The sequence below is a fragment of the Schistocerca serialis genome, chromosome 2 (genome assembly GCF_023864345.2).
Source record: "Schistocerca serialis cubense isolate TAMUIC-IGC-003099 chromosome 2, iqSchSeri2.2, whole genome shotgun sequence".
NCBI classification, from domain to species: Eukaryota; Metazoa; Arthropoda; class Insecta; order Orthoptera; family Acrididae; genus Schistocerca; species Schistocerca serialis.
In genome coordinates this window covers 797,534,444-797,554,612 of record NC_064639.1, presented here as the reverse complement: position 1 = coordinate 797,554,612, position 20,169 = coordinate 797,534,444, and the positions used below count along the sequence as shown (strand labels likewise).

At 39.8% G+C, this 20,169-nt stretch overlaps 1 protein-coding gene across 2 annotated transcripts in view; it reads left to right on the top strand.

The window, feature by feature from the left end:
• LOC126458033 (uncharacterized) overlaps positions 1–20,169 on the top strand; it is a 99,589-nt gene that overhangs the window by 17,219 nt on the left and 62,201 nt on the right. For both annotated transcript variants that reach the window (XM_050094824.1, XM_050094823.1), the window contains exons 4-5: positions 69–283; positions 19,937–19,997. In XM_050094824.1, the coding sequence (XP_049950781.1) occupies positions 69–283; positions 19,937–19,997 (276 nt within the window). The remainder of the gene's footprint in view (positions 1–68; positions 284–19,936; positions 19,998–20,169) is intronic.

The window sequence follows — 20,169 nt, the reverse complement described above, 5'->3', positions numbered from 1 at the left end:
TTGTCATACAGCTGTAAATGAAGTTACTGTGATATAATGTGCACAAATGATTATCTTCTGTTTATTAGGTTCGTCATCATGCAGCAGCAGGTGTGTACACCACTGGCTCAATTTTAAGTGATGAGATTCGAGGAGAAATCCTTCTGTCAACATTGATGCCATGCAGTCTCCTTAATTTTAACCTTGATCTTGACAATAGCTCCTTTCTGGATCACACATGGGTGCTGCCATCCTGTATAACCACAGAGTTTGTGCCATGCAAAGCACTTGGGCTTACTTTAAAGTAAGTAATACTGTATTTCTGGATATTCTCATCCACAAATGGAACCAATATAGGAGATTTTAAAACATGCATATTTGACAACAAAATTATTAGTGTCAGAAGTAGCAAACGGTGATAATGGGATTTTAAACTCTAACCATCATTCTTATTATGTGGTACAAAGACAGCCTGTGTTTAAGGACCTACAGGATGTAGGTTGCAAATAAAAGACATTCTTAAACAGGTTAAGTAGTTTGGAGACTGAATCAAGAATAGTGTCTGAGATAGAAGGGATATTCAGGAATCTAATACGCAGAGAAAGGGTATCAGGGGGCAGTTAGTTCTATATCTACACAGTCTACAACATTTTCCCAGTGGGCCCTTTGACCATGAAGGCCACGTACTTAAAATACACAAAAAACACACATATGAGCATAAACTTACCCTTACCATGAACAGTAAAAATAACAAATATTCCTAGGCTACTCTGGTTGTACACTCTGTCTAAAATATGCAAAGATGCCATACCACTGAGACCAATTGTTAGTGCTATAAGCTCTTCTTCATATAGGCTGGTAAAGTATTGAACTAAATTATTGCCACCTATTGTCAGACGCTGTGACATCACATTAAGAAATCACACATGTTTATCAATCTCATAAGGTAGAAGAGGATAGGCCCAAGTTAATTCCTGGTCAGCTTCGATGTGGTCTCCCTTTTTATGAAGGTACCAGTGGAAGACACATTAAAACTGTCGGTGACTCGGTTCTCCCGGAAAAGTTTAAAATAAGTATTTCGGTATACCTCAACAATCAATTTGTTTTCCTACGATGAAAATTATTATGAAATAATTAATAGGGTAGCCACAGGTTCACCATTGTCACCATCCATAGCTGTCTTTTTTCTTGGAGGATTTTGAAGAATAAGAATTGAATAGTGCTCTGTTATATCCATCCTGCTTCTTCAGAAATGTTGATGATACAATTGTAATCTTGCCATATGGCTGTTAGACACTGCAGCAATTCATCAATCAAATGAGTGGTGTACGTCCAAACCTAAGATTTACAGCGGAGGTTGAGAAGAATGTGAAGTGGCCTTCCTTATATGAGTTAGTCAGTTTAAAATCAGAAGCATGACTCTGCCGCTCTGTGTATATAAAACATATGCATACAGACCTGTATCTCATTGTGCATAGCTTTCACCATTCAGCTCGGAAGAGAACTATGCTGAAAACACTAATACATAGAGCCAGTACTATAATGGATAAGGACCACCTCAGCTCAAAGATTAATCATCTGGTGATGGAGTTTGGAGGGAAAGGATATTCTGTTCATGATATTAAGACAAAGCTGTCAAGGAAACCAAGGGCTGACACTTTTCAACCAAGCCATGAGGACCAACACACATGGTGCAAGCATTAGTAAGATAGATAGAGTCCCAAAGGGGCAAGGAATCAGACCAGTCCGCAGCCACCCAAGAAAGTAAAAGAAATGCTGCAAGCCATTAAAGATAATCTTGACCTGAGAGTGCTACAGATTTATAATATTCCTCACAAGTGTGGCAAAAGTTACGTGGGCCACTATATGGACTGCAGCTAGTCGTTGTATTGAGCATCAGCAGTAGCTTAAAAACAGGAATCTTAAAAAATCAATGGTGCCCAAGCACAGCCTGTTAAATAAGCACAAGATTTTGTTTGAACAAATGAGTATTCTTGCTCTCACATCAGACTATTAGGACTCTGATGAAGGAAGCAGTTGAAATGAGACTGTACGAAAACGACTTAATAGTGACAATGGCTATGTTCTAAGCAATGCATTGTTAATGAGATGTACCCTCATTTTATAGACAGCTTTTCAGAACCAATCATTTTAACTTGGACCACCACTTTGCAGCTAGTTACTTATTTTTATTGTTTTTGTGATGAATGAAGAAACTTGGGTGTAGGTATTTTTCCTGTGTGCTACAATGATTTACAAGATAATGTAAGTGTGCTATTCTTGGCAGCCTTATGTGATTATGATCACTTATTTTTTAAAATTGGGTATTCTGAAAAAGTAAATGTGACATTGCTCCATTATACAGATCATCTGATGATGCATTTTAAGAATGCAAAACTGGTTGTGACTTTTCAGTGAAGGACTTTAACAATCTGAATGGAAGACTTCTTATTCAACGCACAGAATTTTGGTGACAGTTGCCCTCATTTTAAAGTTACATGGAGGTATTACTTTTAATTGATGATAGTATGTTTCACAGTATGGACCACATTTGGGAAACATCAAGTTTGAAATCTAAGTGCTGCACAGTGTTGCAGTGTTCTCTCAGAAAGTTTGATCTGTGAGAGGATTTACCAGAATGAACATCTGCAATGACTTTAAGCGTTCTGTGGAATTCCAGTGCAGCAAGTTGTGCACATATGTTACTCAGTGTCACTTAGCTGTGAGCACCCCCAGTCCAGCTAGAATGAGCTTAGTGTGGCGAGCAAAGTGGTTTCTATGCTGGAAAGGCTTTTGAAAAGTTCTGTGAGGGCGTATGAATGGAAACAGTAATGTCCAGCAGAAGGTTAAGTGCTGTGTTATTTACTGAGCTGGGGCAGAAAGTGCTTAGCAGTGCAGGTATGCTAAGGTGGCCTAAAATTTCTACCTATCTTTGGTACGGGGAGAAAAACTACACATACGCATATTGAGATTTTACATAAACAGCTAAACTTAAGATTCAAAGTTCTCAACAGTGAGATGGAAATTCCACTCGGCTACACCACAGCTTGCAAAAATGGGAACTACATTATCTTTACCCCTTATCCATTACGTAAAAGTAAAATTTGTGCAGGTTTCTTTTGTTAACGTCTAGTAATAATTTATGGATATCATTTCTTGTGGTTTACCCAGGATGGAGGGAGCTCTTTTGTAAATAGTAAATTCAACCACAAGAAATAATATTATGAAAATGAAAGTTGCTACTCATCACTGTGGCTTCGGTTGCCAGAGACTGTGGTCATGTGTGTGTGAGTTGTGTTTGCTTGAGAGTGTTTTTGTGTGTCTGTTGTACATTTTTGATGACTGCCTTGCTGGCCAAAAGCATTATTTGTGACAGTCTTTTGTTGTGCCTATCTGCAACTCAGCACCTCCTCTGTATGGTGTGTAGCAGTTTTCCTTTTCATAATATTATTTCTTGTGGTTTAATTTACTATTTACAAAAGCACTAACTCAGCAATTTTGAAAACTATTAATGTAACATTGTATAAGAAATATTTGAATATTTACAAATTGTATAACAACAGGTTCATATGCATTTTAGTGCACTTTATGTAAAGCATCATTTATGTAAATTGGCCATGGCCAGTAGGCCCAAAATTGTAAATTTTATATTGTATTTAGTTATGTCATTGATGATGACATTGCTAGAAGAGAGGCAGTAAAAGCAACAGCCAGTGGCAGACTAAATAACTTTGGGAGTGGGGGAACACAAAGAATGGAAGGATTGGACAAGAGTTGTTGTTTGTGGATGAAATAAATAAATAAATAAATAAAAAATAAAAAAATAAAATAATTATCCTATGAGACCTCAGAGTGCACACTTCATTCATGCTGGGAGAAGTTGGAGTGAGGACTTCATGTGGAGACACTGTACACACAAGTTGCATGTGGAGACACTGTACACACAAGTTGGTCATCTTATGTTCTGAAAGGTAGACATCCACACAATCGAAAGTGACAATTTTTAGATGTCAATGTTTGACTTAGTTTTTTTCATGAAGCATTTTACAGGGGTGGCAACTATTTATTCACAACTGATACAAAAGAGTTACATGTTGGCACCTGTTACTGTCCTTCAAAGTAGTCACCAGCATTGTGTAGAACCCATTGCCAGTGATGTGGAAGGCGCGGTATACTGTTAGCAGAGCTTGTTCTGTTGACGGTGTGAATGGAGCGGTCTAAAGTTACGGTGATTCTCTTGTGCGACTGTAATATTGTTATCCTAATGCATTACATTCCTCCACTGCAGACTGTAAATGCACAGTATTACTGTTCATTTTTGGAGCATCACCTGCAACCAGCTTTGCAAAAGAAGCGGCGACACTTTCTGCACAACCCACCCATCATTTAGCATGACAATCTGGGGGTGCATTCAGCACTAGCTGTGGCTGCTCTGTTCAGTCGATAGGACTGGGAAATACTATACAATCCACCATACTCCCTGGACTTAAGTCCTTGTGACTTTGATTTGATTCCGAAGATGAAGGAACCAGTTTGTGGCATTCGCTTCAGATCTGTTCCAGAGATTCGACAGGCAGTAGACCTGCTATCTCAACACTTTGTAACTGCAAGGGGACTAGTGCTTTTCAAAAATGAACATTTTATTTGAAACCACAAACTACAGTGCCATCTAATTTACTGAATCATACTGACTCGACAGACTTACATTCACTTAATCGTATAATTAACATGCTCTGGAATTAAACTTTATGAAATTTAACTTAAAGAAGTGAACTTTTTGCACTGGTTCATGATCATCCTCTATGTAATTACCAGTTCCAGTCATAAAGTAATGGCTCCTGTTGTTTTCTCCTTCATTAAGTTGGTTGTATAGTCATCACAAATTTGTTGTACTTTCACACATCTCCTCCTGCATCCCACTTCAGTAACAGCATCATACATCAGTAGATGACAGCACTGTAAAGTTTAGAAAATGACTGACACCAACGTACATATAAGACAGTGTTCAGTGGCATTCTGTGATTGAATTCCTCTTTGAAGGAGGTGAAATGCCCAGTTGCATTCACAAAGGCTCATGGTATTTGGAGATGCAATAGTGGATGTCAGCACTGTTTGATGATGGATTCATCGTTGTAGAGAAGCTGAGGGTGCGAACACAGTTGGCGGATATGATGCAGTGCAGCTGGCCAGTGATTGCAGTTCTGTCCAGTGTGTCGACCAAATCATCTGTGACACCCGCAGCATAATGTCACATGAATTATGTTGCCAGTTATTCATGAGTAAAAACAATGTGATGGCTATTATTGAAAAAACTGGCTACCCCAAGGCTTGTGCAGTCTGGATAACAGGAATGTTGATAGACCAAATTAAAGAGATGGAATTACATTTTGGTGGAGACATGAGTCTCAAATTTATCTTTTGTAAGTATAGAAGCTGAAGTAATGAATTAAATTTTGTGCCAAGACCAGGAATTGAACCTGGGTCTTCTGCTTACGAGACAAGTGTGCTAACCACTACATCACTGTTGCGTTGTGACTGACACAGCAGCATGGATTACCCTAGTCCAATGTCCTCCCTAACGCAAACTTCAATTCGTGCCTTCAGCACAGTTTCTCTTCCAGCATGTCTGCCTAGTAAACACGAGACCTATGTTCAAGTCCTAGCCTTGGACAAATTTTAATTCATTACTTCAGTTTCAATCCTTATCGATTATTAAAGAGACCATGCACCATAAGACTTACATTTGTTCACCCCATTCAAAGAAGCTAATTGGGGGCATCACTTTGAAGATGCACAGACCATGAAAAATTCTTTGTACCAGTGATTGAGGAAGCAATATCACAGTATTTACTGCTCAGAGGTACATGCTCTTGTTTGAAGGCAGGAACAAGCTGTGGTCAATGATCATGATCATACTGAAAAGTGACAAACTAATTGTGAGTGTTTCAGCAGTTATCCTATTCGTATTGCATTTACTTTTCTTATAAAATAAAAATTAAAAAATATGGGGCCTCATATTTTTAATCCAAAAACATTATTTCAGATTCAGTTGTGAGCTTAAATTCCACACACAGGTTATCAGGTCTTATAGCACAGTCAACAAAGACCGGAAAATGTCAACCGGGGTGGGGGAGGGGGGGGAGTTTGTGTAGTCACAAATTTTTGTCAAGTAGTAGGGGGAGTTTAGTGGAGAACATACTAAAAATCCTGACCAGTGGAGTGTGAGTGTGGGGTTGGGTGGGTTTGTAAAGGTCACTTTCTTAGATTTTCTTTTTTGTTTCACTATCTTGAAATCTGTGGCTTCTAGTGAAAATGTTTCCCAGTACAAAATTAAACTACATTATATTTCAAACAAAAAGATTTTATTAATTTTTTGTCTAGCACCAATAATTTCTGTATTGCAGGGGATGACAAAATCTCATATTACTAAATATAGTATTTTAATGATATATAATTTACATTTATTGTTAAAAATGTGGGTTAAGAACAAATATTAAATGTTTGTATCACAGCTACATGCAGTAGAACTGTATTAACTCATTCAAGTTAGGCTACAGTGACTGCTGCACTCCCTACAGATGTAAACCTTTTTGACTTCTTTGTGTGGCTCCTGCTTATGAGAAGGATTCAAACAGATTACCATATATTTCAGAACTACTGTCACCATCAATTTCAGAACCAGATTCTACAAGCAGCCTCAGAATTTCTTCATCTGTCAAATTGTCCTCCATTCCATGACAAACTTTTGCTATTAAGACAACTACAGAAGCATACTGCGACAATGAATGTGCGGGAACTGACTATGCTTGTAATATGTTTTTCAAGTCACATAGTACTTTCTAGAAGCAGGAACGTTCATTTAGCGGCTCTCCAAGGTATCAAAAGAACAAACAACTGTCTTCAAGCCAGAATGACTTGCGACACACTGTGCAGAAAAGCTTGAAGGTGTTTATTTTCCAGGAAGAACATTAACACTACAATATGGATATGATTTGCTAATAGTACATATGCAAGAAAAGCATGTAGACAGAATCTACATAAATCTCTGCACATTGTTCTACACTGCAACTGGGGAAATTATTAGTCATTCTGTAAGACAGTTGTCACGTCCTTCCAGGAAAAGTGACTTCCTTCACCCAAGCACTGATCACATTTTTCAGTTTACAGACAGGCTATATCTTCCCAGTATTTTCTGTCCAGTTCTCTTGTGAAAGTAAAACCACTTTCATGAAGCTTGTGTTCATATAGTGGGGTTATTTTCAGTTTAAGTAAGAACTTACTTGCAGTTGTCAAGTGAGCTTCATGTAAAATACATTCCAATAAACAGTGATTGAAGAGTGCTTAATTTGCAAGTGCGATGTTGTCAGTGACCTATGTAGTGTTAGTGGGAAAGGTATTTGATTGATGCAGTGGCTTCTTGTTGCTGTTTGTCATTGACAGCATGTTGAAAAGCCATGTAACCTTGTTATAGTCACTTGGTGCTGAATTAATCGATGACCAAATTAATCGATGACCAGAAAGATACTGCAATTTTCTCACTGTCAGTTGTTTTACAGATAGACTGCATAAACCTCTTCCACTCAGAAATTGCCAGTACTTGTGGAGTGGGCTGCACTTAGTGGAGCAATTTACCACATATCCACAGTATATCTTGCAAAGTGGGTGCCAATATGTATGACGGAATAGGACTGATCACATTTAAATCTAGAAGAGTAATCTGCTATAATGCATTGCTTGACATGTATAATATCTGAAGCTCCATGACACCTAGTTTACCTACTTCTGTTGCTGAGGGAGCCAATTTAAGAATCTGGGCCTCTTCTGATGTTGGGGATGCTGTGATGATGCATTTAGTACTCTCAAACAGCGGAAAGTATTCTAGCCATTGATATTGGTGACTATGAAGTATTGTCAAATATGTATTGACAGCATGTTACACTTGGGACAGACTCTTCAATGTGGTAGACAGTTGACTGCTTCAGCCATTGAATTTTTTTTTACATAATAGCTCATTCAACAAATGCAAATAAATACTTAATGAACTGAAAACAACTGCACTATATAAACATGAGATCAATGAAGTTACCTTTGTCTACTCACAGGAGACAACTGGACAGGAAAAGCTAGGGAGGTATACTCTCTGTAAACTGAAAACTGAACATCACTCATAGTGGGGAAAGTTGCCTTTCCCGGAAGGGTGCTGCAGCTGCCACATAGCATAACTCAGAATTAATTTCCCTGTAGCAATGTAGATAAGTGCACAGAGATTAACTAATATTCTGTCCATATGCATTTTTTGCATTAATATTATAGTAATTCAGTCTGTATTCCAGGTAGTGTAAATAATCTTTTTGGGACATAAACAACCCCGGGCATGCCTGCACACTGTGTCGCCAGTGATTCATAAGGCAAGCTGCAGAAGAGTTGGTATAACTTTCTGAAATACCCTGATTTGCTTTCTATGACATAGTGTGGTAGAGAATGGGAAGTTACCAGCTCACTCTTTGTTTAGACCTTTAAATGAGGGAAGGGCATAACCACAATATGGCAATGTACCATCCCTCACGCTTCTAACCTCCACCCTGTTACACCCCCAGAACACAAGCCGGCCGCGGTGGTCTCGCGGTTCTAGGCGCGCAGTCCGGATCCGCGCGACTGCTACGGTCGCAGGTTCGAATCCTGCCTCGGGCATGGATGTGTGTGATGTCCTTAGGTTAGTTAGGTTTAAGTAGTTCTAAGTTCTAGGGGACTGATGACCACAGCTGTTAAGTCCCATAGTGCTCAGAGCCATTTGAACCATTTGAACCAGAACACAATTTATCCCTTAATATGATTGTGCTGCACTTAGATGTCGTACAAACATTTAATATTTGCTCTTAACCACATTATTTAACAATATACATTAATTCAGTACGTTCAGAACACTATTTTTAGTAATCTGCTATTTTTCCACCCCTTGCACCACGGGACCTATTAGTTCCAGAGAAAAGAATAAGAGGACTTTTTTTTGTAGGAAATTAAATGAAGTTTAATTTTGCGCCGAGGAAAATTTGTGCTGAAAGCCACATTTTTCAAGACAGTTAAGAAAAATCTAAAAAAATTAACTCACATCCCACCAGGCAGGATTTTTAGTGTTATTCTTTACACTCCCTCCTATTACTGTACAAAAATTTGTGACTGCACAAGTCTTTTACCCAAAATTACCTTCATTGAGTGGTCTAACAAATGAATTCGTAATTTGTTTCAAACAATGGAAAATCCAGGATGGAATATAACAATATTATGAAAAGGAAAGTGGCCACTCGCCATATAGCAGATATACTGAGTTGCAGATAGCCCAAAAAAAAAGACATTTACAAATAAAGCTTTCAGCCCATAAGGCCTTCATCAAAAATAGACAACAGACACACGTGCGCGCGTGTGCACGCACACTGCACATAGCTGCCCTACCCTCTCCACCTCGTACTACGTGCTCCACCTCGTCCCTGCGTGCTCCCCAGCAGCACTGCACTCTCCGCCACCTCTACCCTATCCTACTACCCCACCCCTTCCCACTCCAGCCTCCTACTTACCCCAGCTAGTCACCACACCCATCACGCACTGGTGCAGCTGCTCACCGTATGACTACAGTTGCCTTAGACTGCAGTCATGTGTGTGTGTGTGTGTGTGTCTGCATGACTGCAATCTAAGGCAACTGTAGTCATACGGTGAGCAGCTGCACCAGTGCGTGATGGGCGTGGTGACTAGGTAGGGTAAGTAGGAGGCTGGAGTGGGAAGGGGTGGGGTAGTAGGATAGGGTAGAGGTGGCGGAGAGTGCAGTGCTGCTGGGGAGCACGCAGGGACGAGGTGGAGCACGTAGGTACGAGGTGGAGAGGGTAGGGCAGCTATGTGCAGTCAGGGGGCTAGACAGAGGGCAGGGGAGAGGGGGTAGTTGAAAAGAAGAGAAGCAAAAAGGCCTGGTGTGATGGTGGAATGAGGGCTGTATAGTGCTGGAACAGGAACAGGCAGGCTGGATGGGTGAAGACAATGACTAACGAAGGTTGAAACCAGGAGGGTTAAGGGAACATAGTATATATTGCAGGAAAAGTTCCCACAAATGCGATTCAGAAAAGCTGGTGTTGGAGGGAAGGGTCCATATGGCACAGGCTGTGAAGAAGTCATTGAAATGAATGAGGTCACATTTGGCAGTGTGCTCAGTAACCAGGTGGTCCACTTGTTTCTTGGCCACAGTTTGTCAGTGGCCATTCATCAGACAGACAGCTTGTTGGTTGTCATGCCCACATAGTGCACAGTGGTTGCAGCTTAGCTTGTAGATCACATGACTTGTTTCACAGGTAGCCCTGCCTTTAATGGGTTAGATGATGTTTGTGATCGGACTGGAGTAGGGGGTGGTGGGAGGATGTACGGGGCACATCTTGCATCTAGGTCTATTACAAGGGTATGAGCTATGAACCATGAGGTAAGGGGTTGGGATCAGGGGTTGTGTAGGGACGGATGAGTATACTGTGTAGGTGGAATACCACTGTGGGAGGGCTGGGAAGGATAGTGGGCAGGACATTTCTCATTTCAGGGCATGATGAGAGGTAGTCAAAACCTTGGAGGAGAATGTAATTCAGTTGCTCCAGCTGGGTGTTACTGAGTTATGAGGAAAGTACTCCTCTATGGCCGAATGGTGTGACTTTGGGAGATGGTGGGAGACTGGAAAGATAAGGTGCAGGAGATTTGTTTTTGTGCAAGGTTGAGAGGATAATTACGGCCTGCCAAGGCTTTAGTGAGACCCTCTGTATATTTCGAGAGGGACAACTCGTCACTGCAGATGCAACAACCACAGGTGGCTAGGCTATATCGAAGGGACTTCTTGGTATGGAACGGGTGACAGCTGTCGAAGTGGAGGTACTGCTGGTGGTTAGTAGGTTTGATATGGACGGAGGTACTGATGTAGCCATCTTTGAGGGAAGGTTAACATCTAGTAAGGTGGCTTGTTGGTTTGAGTAGGATCAGGTGAAGCAAATGGGGGAGAAGTTGTTGAGGTTCTGGAGGAATGTGGATAGGGCGTCCTCACCCTCAGTCCAGATTGCAAAGATGTCATAAGTGAATCTGAACCAGGATTTTGTTTGTTTAACAGAGGATGTTTAAAAGGCCACAACAGACATTAGTAAAAAAATCTGAAATACAATGTGTAGGAGCCAAGTAATCATTCAGTTTGGTGTAAAAGCACACTGTCTGTGGGAGCAATAGCAAATTTGATAATTTCTGGACTCACATTAACAATGTCTCGTAGACTCATGATACCTGTTAGTACAAAGAGAAGATTGTTGAAATGTGAACAGTGGAGAAGGAAGCGTTCTTTGCTGTCAAAATATGCCAACACTATTTAGCAGATGATGGTCGTTTATACGAGTTAATACCAGCCAGGCTTGACAAGTCAGTTACACCTGCTTGTGATCATCACGAACGCAAGAGAAGGAGAGAGACAACATGACAACACAATGTACATGAAATAAACACTCATCAGAAAACTGTTATGTATTGAATACTTTTGGAATGGAATGACATGTACCCAATAAAGTCATGCTTCTGTATCTTGTACAGCTTTATCTAGGATCTGAAAGAATGGCTCTCCTGATTTCCATGTGGGTATTTATGCTTCGTGATGCCAAGTATCACTTCCATTTGGTGTGTGAATCTATTCTAGTATACATATTATTCATAATAAATTTCGTCAGTAAATTGTTACTTCCCATTGTACCATGATTGCTTTGACCTATAACTGAAAACTGATCACATTTTTCCTTGAATGAGTCATTTAACTTCATACTTCAAGGTACTCATTTTTTTAGCTAAAAGTTAATGTTATTTTACTCTGACTTGGTGATTTAGATGTTCCAGATATTTATAAAAAGAATGTCTAATATATTATCTTATTCATTAATTTTTGAAATTATAAGAATTAATAGTTTTATGCCATAACAGTTCTTTCCATACCAATGCCCATATACCTTCTGCTCAGGTGGGTGGTGAAGAGATGCCCAAGAACAAAATTCATTGCACTCTCTGATGTACCAGCAAATAGTGTCATTCTGCCACACCTGTCTGTAGCTTGTGTCTTGTCTTGGGTAAAAATTTTAGCAGTGAATCTGATTTCAGTTTGTATGTGGCATTAATTATTGGTGGCATAAAGCTAACATGACAAGTATTGCTTGAAGAAGTGATAGCAATAGTTTTCAGAGTATAGAAATTGTTCTAAGGAAACCAGATTGGTTTGATGGAGGAGATAGAGAAGATCCAAAGAAGAGCGGCGCGTTTCGTTACAGGGTTATTTGGTAACCGTGATAGCGTTACGGAGGTGTTTAACAAACTCAAGTGGCAGACTCTGCAAGAGAGGCGCTCTGCATCGCGGTGTAGCTTGCTCGCCAGGTTTCGAGAGGGTGCGTTTCTGGATGAGGTATCAAATATATTGCTTCCCCCTACTTATACCTCCCGAGGAGATCACGAATGTAAAATTAGAGAGATTAGAGCGCGCACGGAGGCTTTCAGACCGTCGTTCTTCCCGCGAACCATACGCGACTGGAACAGGAAAGGGAGGTAATGACAGCGGCACGTAAAGTGCCCTCCGCCACACACTGTTGGGTGGCTTGCGGAGTATAAATGTAGATGTAGATGTAGACAGTGGCCTAATGTGACATTTTCCAGTTATTAGGAAACAAAATGGCCGGAGCACATGGCATGAGACAGAGACAGAGAGCACACTGGTGGCACCACAAAGTATTATCCATTTATATTTCCACAGAACACATCATGCATCTGCAGTGTTACTTGCACACAACTGTGTGACAAGATGAAAACGTCTTGACCTTATGTTAGCACATGTTAATAATGGCTTATAAGGAGCCAGATGCTTCATTTTCAACAATTAAGGATCTGGTAATTAAATTAAAAAATGCCATACTCTTGAAAATTACCGCTGTGAAGCATTCAGAAAGCTGATGCAGTGGATGAAAACATTGAGGAAGTGCACAATATAGCACTAAACTGTTGGCAGTTAAAGACATCTGAAATAACCAAGTCAACATAAATATCTCAAGAAAGGGTATAGAACACTATTAGAATAATTACATATACATCTATACTCTGCTAACACTGTCAAGTGCATCACAGAGGGTATGCCCCATTGTAACAGTTATTTCTTTCCCATTTATGTATGGAGCACAGGAAGAATGATTATTTGAATGTCTCTGTGCATGCAGTAATTATTCTAATCTTATCCTTATGATCCCTGTGTGAGCAATACGTAGAGTATTGTAATGTTCCCAGAGTCATCATTTAAAGGTCGTTCTTGAAACTTCGTTAATAGACTTTCTTGGAATAAAAAAAAACTTTATGCCAGATTAAAACTGTGTGCCGGACTGAGACTCGAACTCGCAGGCAAGTGCTCTATTATCTGAGCTACCCAAGTATGACTCACGACCCACCATCACAGCTTTAATTCTGCTGCAGAGTGAAAATTTCATTCTTTTTCTCGGAATAGTTTACATCTAACTGCAAGAGTCTTCCAGTTCAGTTCCTTCATTATCTGTGTGATACTCTCCCACTGATCAAAGAAATCTGTGACCATTGGTGATGCCCTTCTCTGTATGCATTCATCATCCCCTGTTAGTCCTATTTTGTCTGGATCCCATACTTTTGAGCAGTATCCTAGAATCAGTCGACAAGTGACTTGTGAACAATGTCCTTTACAGAAAGATTGCACTTCCCCAGTATTCTATCAATAAACCAAAGTCTACAACCGGCTTTAGCCATGACTGAGCCTATGTGATAATTCCATTTCATATCCCTACAAAGTGCTACACCCAGATATTTGTATGAGTTGGCTGATTACAGCAGTGACTCATTGATATTGTAGTCATAGGATACATTTTTTGTGATGTGCACCGATTTACATTTCTGAACATTTAAAACAAGTTGCCAATCTTTGCACCACTTTGAATCCTTATCAAGAGCTGACTGAATATTTATGCAGATTCTTTCAGACAGTACTTCATTATAGATAACTGCATCATCTGCAAACAGCCTGATTTTACTATTAATATTGTCTGCAAGGTCATTTATACTCAACGTGAACAGCAAGCATCCCAACACATTTCCCTGGTGCACACCTTAAGTTACCTGACGATGACTCTCCATGCAAGGTAACATGCTGCGTTCTCTCTGTCAAAAAGCCCTCAATTTAGCCACAAATTTCACTTGATACCCTGTATGATTGTACTCTTGACAATAAGTGTAAGTGTGGTACTGAGTCAAATGCTTTTTGAAATCAAGATATACTACCTCTACATGATTGCCTTGATCCAAAGCTTTCAGCATGTCATGTGATAATAAAATAATACTAGTTGAGTTTCACGTGATTGATGCTTTCGGAATCCATGCTGGTTGGCATTGAGGAAGTCATTCCTTCAAGTTATTATGTTTGAGCTCTAATATGTTCTAAGTTTCTACAACAAATTGATGTCAAGGATAATTTTGTGGATTACTTCTACTACTCTTCTTGCAGACAGGTGTGACCTGTGCTTTTTTGCTAGAACTGGGCACATTTTTTTGTTCAAAAGATCTACAATAGATTATAGTTAGAAGAGGGGAAAATTTAGTATGGAATCTGACAGGGATTCCATCAGGTCCTGGAGCATTGTTCAGTTTCAACAATTTCAGCTGTTTATCAACACCACTGATACTAATACTTATTTCATTCATATTTTCAGTGGTGTGAGGATTAAATTGGAGCAATTCTCATGGGTTTTACTTTGTAAACATTTGAAAATGGAGTTAACCATTTCAGCTTTTGCTTTGCTACCCTACATTTCAGTTCCTGTCTCATTTGCTAGAGACTGGACACTTAACTCTGAAGCCACTAACAGCCTTTACATACAATCAGAATTTTTTTTTGGGTTTTGTGAAATATCATTTGACAATATTCCGCTTTGGTAATCATTGAAGGCATCACACATTGCTCTCTTGACAGCCACACACATTTCATTTAACGTCTATCTATAGCCCTATGCTTTGTTTTACAACCACTATCCAGTAGTTTCTGTTTCTTTAGCATTTTCTTTACGATGAATGTATACTACAGAGGTTTGTTCCCATTTTGAACTGCTCTACTGGGTACGTATCTATCCAGTGCATGGTCAGCTTAAACTTGAGCTGTGGTTCCTCTACTTACTCATGTCCTGTGCTGAAAGTTTCAAATTCATCTTGAGATTTTTTATCTAGTTTACTGAACATATATATCTGTGTAAGAGCTTAAACTTGAGTTTCTCCTGGCGTATAAAATGTTCAGACAACTTCAGCTGTGCAGCCTTGTGATGTCTTCAACAACTGCTGTAATTTGGATAGGTAAACACCCCATAAAATCTACAGAAAAACATTCTCAAAGGAAATTTAAACTTTTGGGATCCATGGCTGTGCCAATGAAAAACCATAGTACAGCGTATCCAGAAACACACCTCACACATAGAAACACATGCATATGCCGAAAGGCAACTCACAAGTACATACGCAGAAAAGCAGAACCCCTCCCCCCCCCCCCCCACCCCCCACCCCCCTCATGCACTCGCGCGCGCTCGCAATCACACACACACACACACACACACACACACACCACATCACATAAAAATCTAGTGCCACCATACAACCAAAGGTGAACAGTGACAGAAAATATTAGTAGTGAATATTAATTACCAGTGTGTGAGAAAGTGTCATTAACTCTCTCACTCTGTTGTTTGAAAGAGCAAGATTCCAAGAAGATTTTGAGCAAAAACCTCTGTCTCTATTGTGATATTACATCTCAGCTTTCTCTGATCAATCTCAAGGAGGAAGCATTGGATAACACTGTTTAACTCATGCTAGGAGAAGTTTTGAACTTTGCACCAATGTCTAAGTATTGATTAGTTGTTAGTTCTGTCAACCAAGCTGTTTTTAAACTACCTCCAGTTGCTGCCAAGCATGTTAGATCCATGCTAGGAAAATGTTTGAACTTTGCATCAACATCCAGCCATTTACCAGTTGTTAAGTTATGTCAAACAAGCTTTTTTCAAATTACCTCCAGACACTGTCAAGCAGGTTGGGAAAGAAGCGTATCATGTATTGACTGAAAAACATTCACCCAAGCAAAATATTGCGGCAGCTGAGTGGATTGTTTTGAAGTCTCTCGAGATGAATACTGATTTTGTATCTTACCTGTGTACGAGGGCAATGCTAGTGTTGTGTGGGGCAAGTGGGATTATGTTCAATAGATGCAGTGTGTACTGTCTGATTCAGACTATTGCAGACTCAGTGCTGACCTGGCAAAAAGAGTTGAGAGATAGACTAAGAACATCTTGACGAAAAGATTAATTATTGCAAAAGTCTATCAGGAATCTTAACTCTTTTGGTGTTCCCCCTAGATTATATGGCGTTCCAAAGATCCACAAGGAAGCAGTTTCTTTTAGGCCTTTTGCCAGTAACATTGGTGCTCTGGCATACCAGGTAATAAAGTACCTTCCTGCTCTGATGAGTCCACTAGTAGGTCAGTGTGCACATCACATTACAAACTCAGCAGATTTCTTACACTGACTAGAGGAATTATGTTTGCATAACTGAGATATTTTAGTGAGTTTTGATGTGGATTCCCCCGTTAATCTTGTTCCAGTATCTGATTCATTACAGTTAATAGTGGTTAGATTTGATGTTGAATTAACTGAGCAATTACAACATGTGTTGTGTTCATTATGATTAGTTGTTCTTAGGTTTGATGTGGAATTAACTGAGTGATTATGACATGTTATGTGTCCACTTACTTTTATTCAATGACCAGTTCTATGAGCAGATAGGTGAAGTTGCGATGGAAAGTCCTTTGTCACCTATCATTGCCAGTCTGTATGGAAGATTTTGAGGGATGTGCTGTGGAGTTGGTGGCATGTAATCTGCAGACACTTTTTTTTATAGCATCTGAATTCAATCTAGCGTAATATTTGCTTCACACTGTAGGTGAAAAAGCATGGCTACCATCCCTTTCTTGATATGTTGATCAAGAACAACAGAGATGATACTTAGGTACTTGACATGTATAGTGTAATGGTCAGGGTGGGGAGCTGTTCATCTGGTTGAAGTTGGCACAACTGCTCTCCCACCTGGACTTTGTAGGTTTGATGGACAGGCAGGACTGCAGGAATTGTCAAACGTGAAGGCTGCCACAGCAAGATAGATGGATTTCAGGAAAACTGTTTAAATTTCATCAAGCTAAAGCTGATACAGGTGTGCTCACTCAGGCAGTGGGCACAGTCTGGCATTGACACACCAAGTCTTCACATTGGTATTAGAGCAGTGACCACCCTTGAAGGTCACGCATGCTGCTGTGAGGCAACATATTGATGTAGTACTGAGTAGTGGCGGTGGCCAGCTGAAGCCAGCGTAGCATTCTTGCAGCCCAGAGTGACTATGTACATCACAACCAACAGCAGCTAGGCAAAGTTTTCACTGAATTACATGGGTAACCTGACAGTGTCAAAGCTCAGATCCTGAGGAACATAGCTGGATGCTGGCTAGAGCAGGCCAATTGACCTTACACACAGGCCTGTTGCACTCTGTTGCCAAACTGTTCACTGACTCCTTTGCTGCTCTTCACTAAGTTTTGCTGCTGGTAGGCCTTCAACCCTGCATATTTGTACAATTCTTGCACCGAATTGTTCTGCTGCCTGGTAGCGATGGAATGCACTGGTGATTGATGCAATGCTGTGTCAATGAGTTGTTACTGGAGTCTTGTGATATGTTGACATAAAGTGTGGGGTGGTTTACAGGACTGCTGTGTTGTCATCTGTATGCCTTTAGGATATTAATTGGATCACAGTCTCCTGAAATTCCTTTACATTGTGGTACTCTGTCCACACACTGATCTGTATCTTCAGGGTGGTTGTTACTATCTGGTTCAGCATGAAGGGATGCTTCGTACCTTGGTTCACAGAGCCCACATCATCTTCAACCCTTGAAGTTCTCCATCTGACTTGGGCCACCTCAGAAGCAACTTTTACCTGAATAGCTATAATGAAAGATAGCTCAGACAAGATTAGGGCCATTTTATGGTCTGTAAAGCATGGTGTTGGTTTGTGTAAGATGGGAGTCTATTGTTTATTCTTTGTGTGTGTGACATGTCCTACATTAGTCAGATCATCAGGACTGTGGAGGACCAGTGTGCAGAGCATAAGTGCTACACTCGCTTACAAAAGCTTTGCAAATTTGTTGCTGCAGGACATAGTCTTGATCTTGTCATATATAACAACAAAGAAGTTCAGGTGTGCATTTCCAGCTGTTCCTATAGCTGAGGAAGCATTTGAAATTAAGTTGGCTCATGTCCTTATAGATAAGGATTTGCCTAAATTTTGCTTGGAATCCTGCTCTTTACCTGGTCAAGCAGCAGAGGACAGAATTAATCCTGTTCATTTCCCTGTTGATAATTAATATTCACTATCAATAACTGCTGACATTAACCTTCATTAGTTGTTTGAGTACATACACCAAATAGCTGATTACAATAATTAATCTTTATTTATGGTAGACTGTGTTTTGGCGTAATCACCATTTTCAAGTATGTCTAGATTGCTGTGACATCCATATTGTGTCATTAGTGGACTGTTTTGTAACTGCTGTGGACTGCTTTATTAAGATTTTAAATGGTGTCAGGATGTTGAAATAAATGTTAGTTGCGACGTGACCGAAGTTTGATAGTTCCACTCTTACGACGCTATATGTTTAGTTGTGTGGTGGCTCTAGAGTGTGTGTGTGTGTGTGTGTGTGTGTGTGTGTGTGTGTGTGTGTGTGTGTGTGTGTGAGGGGTGGTGTGGACATTTGTGTATGAGAATTCGTGTCTTTCTGTATGTGCCACATTATGGTTCTTGGTTGGTATAGTCCCACCTACCAGAGTTTTTAATTTCCCTGCACAGCACTCTCTTGTTGCATTTGTGCTTTGAAACTGACAGGGTGTTCATCTGTCAAAACATCAGCAGTTGTCGAAGACGTCATCTGGCTGCATTCCCATAAGTTGTTTGCTATTTGTTGTGTCCTCTCTAAAAGAAAATGCAAAAGTGAATTTCTCAGCAGTGATGGGCTAATGTAGAAAGTATCATACTGGTTTTGTATGCAAATGTTATCACTGTGGGTGAGATATACATCCACAACCTCATGCTAGAAGTGAAAAAGCCATCAAAGAACTGAGTGATAGCCAGTAGCTATATACTGAAAGTGCTGAAGTCTATTTTACCTATTTGAATGGTTATGGACAGGAATAAAGATGAAATTTTTTTTTTTACAAGCCGGTATTGAGAAAAGTTAGAGAGCCGGCATTTGAGGCTGACTGCAGAATGATTCTTTTCTGAGAACCATGAAGACTGGTAAGAGAAATCAGGGTCATATGGAGGTATATAAGCAGGTTTTTCACTTGCTCTGTTTGTGAGTGAAGCAGGAAAGGAAGTGACTGATAGTGGTGCAAGATACCCTCCACCATGTGGTGGCTTGTGGAATATGTATGTAGATATTTGATACCCTCCGATATTCACTTTGTTGGTAGCTGAAATATTTTTTGATTCGATTGAAGAAATTATGGCAGTCTAGATGAATATTTCACAAAATCTTCATAATCATAATACTTCAGGGATGAAATTTACTCACTGAGGGGAAGTATGGTAACAACTATATTGATCTAAAAGGAGACTATGTGAAAAAAGAAATTTTTTACAAAAAAAGAGTATTTTTCACCACGCCAGGACACTTTCACCTTCCTCCAGTCTGGAATTTTCACCAGTGTATGCTGTTTATGTCATTCATGGAAAATGGAATTTAACTGAAAATGATTAACTGTGCATTAATTTTTGAGAAGCAGTATACTGTATTTACAGGCATGAATTAAAATGTAATCTGAAATTATTTTCAGCTTTGTTGATGGAAGAGCACTCATTATGCATGTAAAGGAAGGCAGTGTCTCAGCAGAAAATGTAAGTATCTTGTCTGTAGTTTTTTTTGTATCTAAGTTAAAAAAAATTGGATATGTAGCACAGCACTTGAGCTCTGGACTATTAGGAGCATTTTTGGTTAACACTATTATCTGGTTCATTAACAAGTTTGATCTCCTACTGTGTAAAGATTTATTTATCATGAAAGTCATAA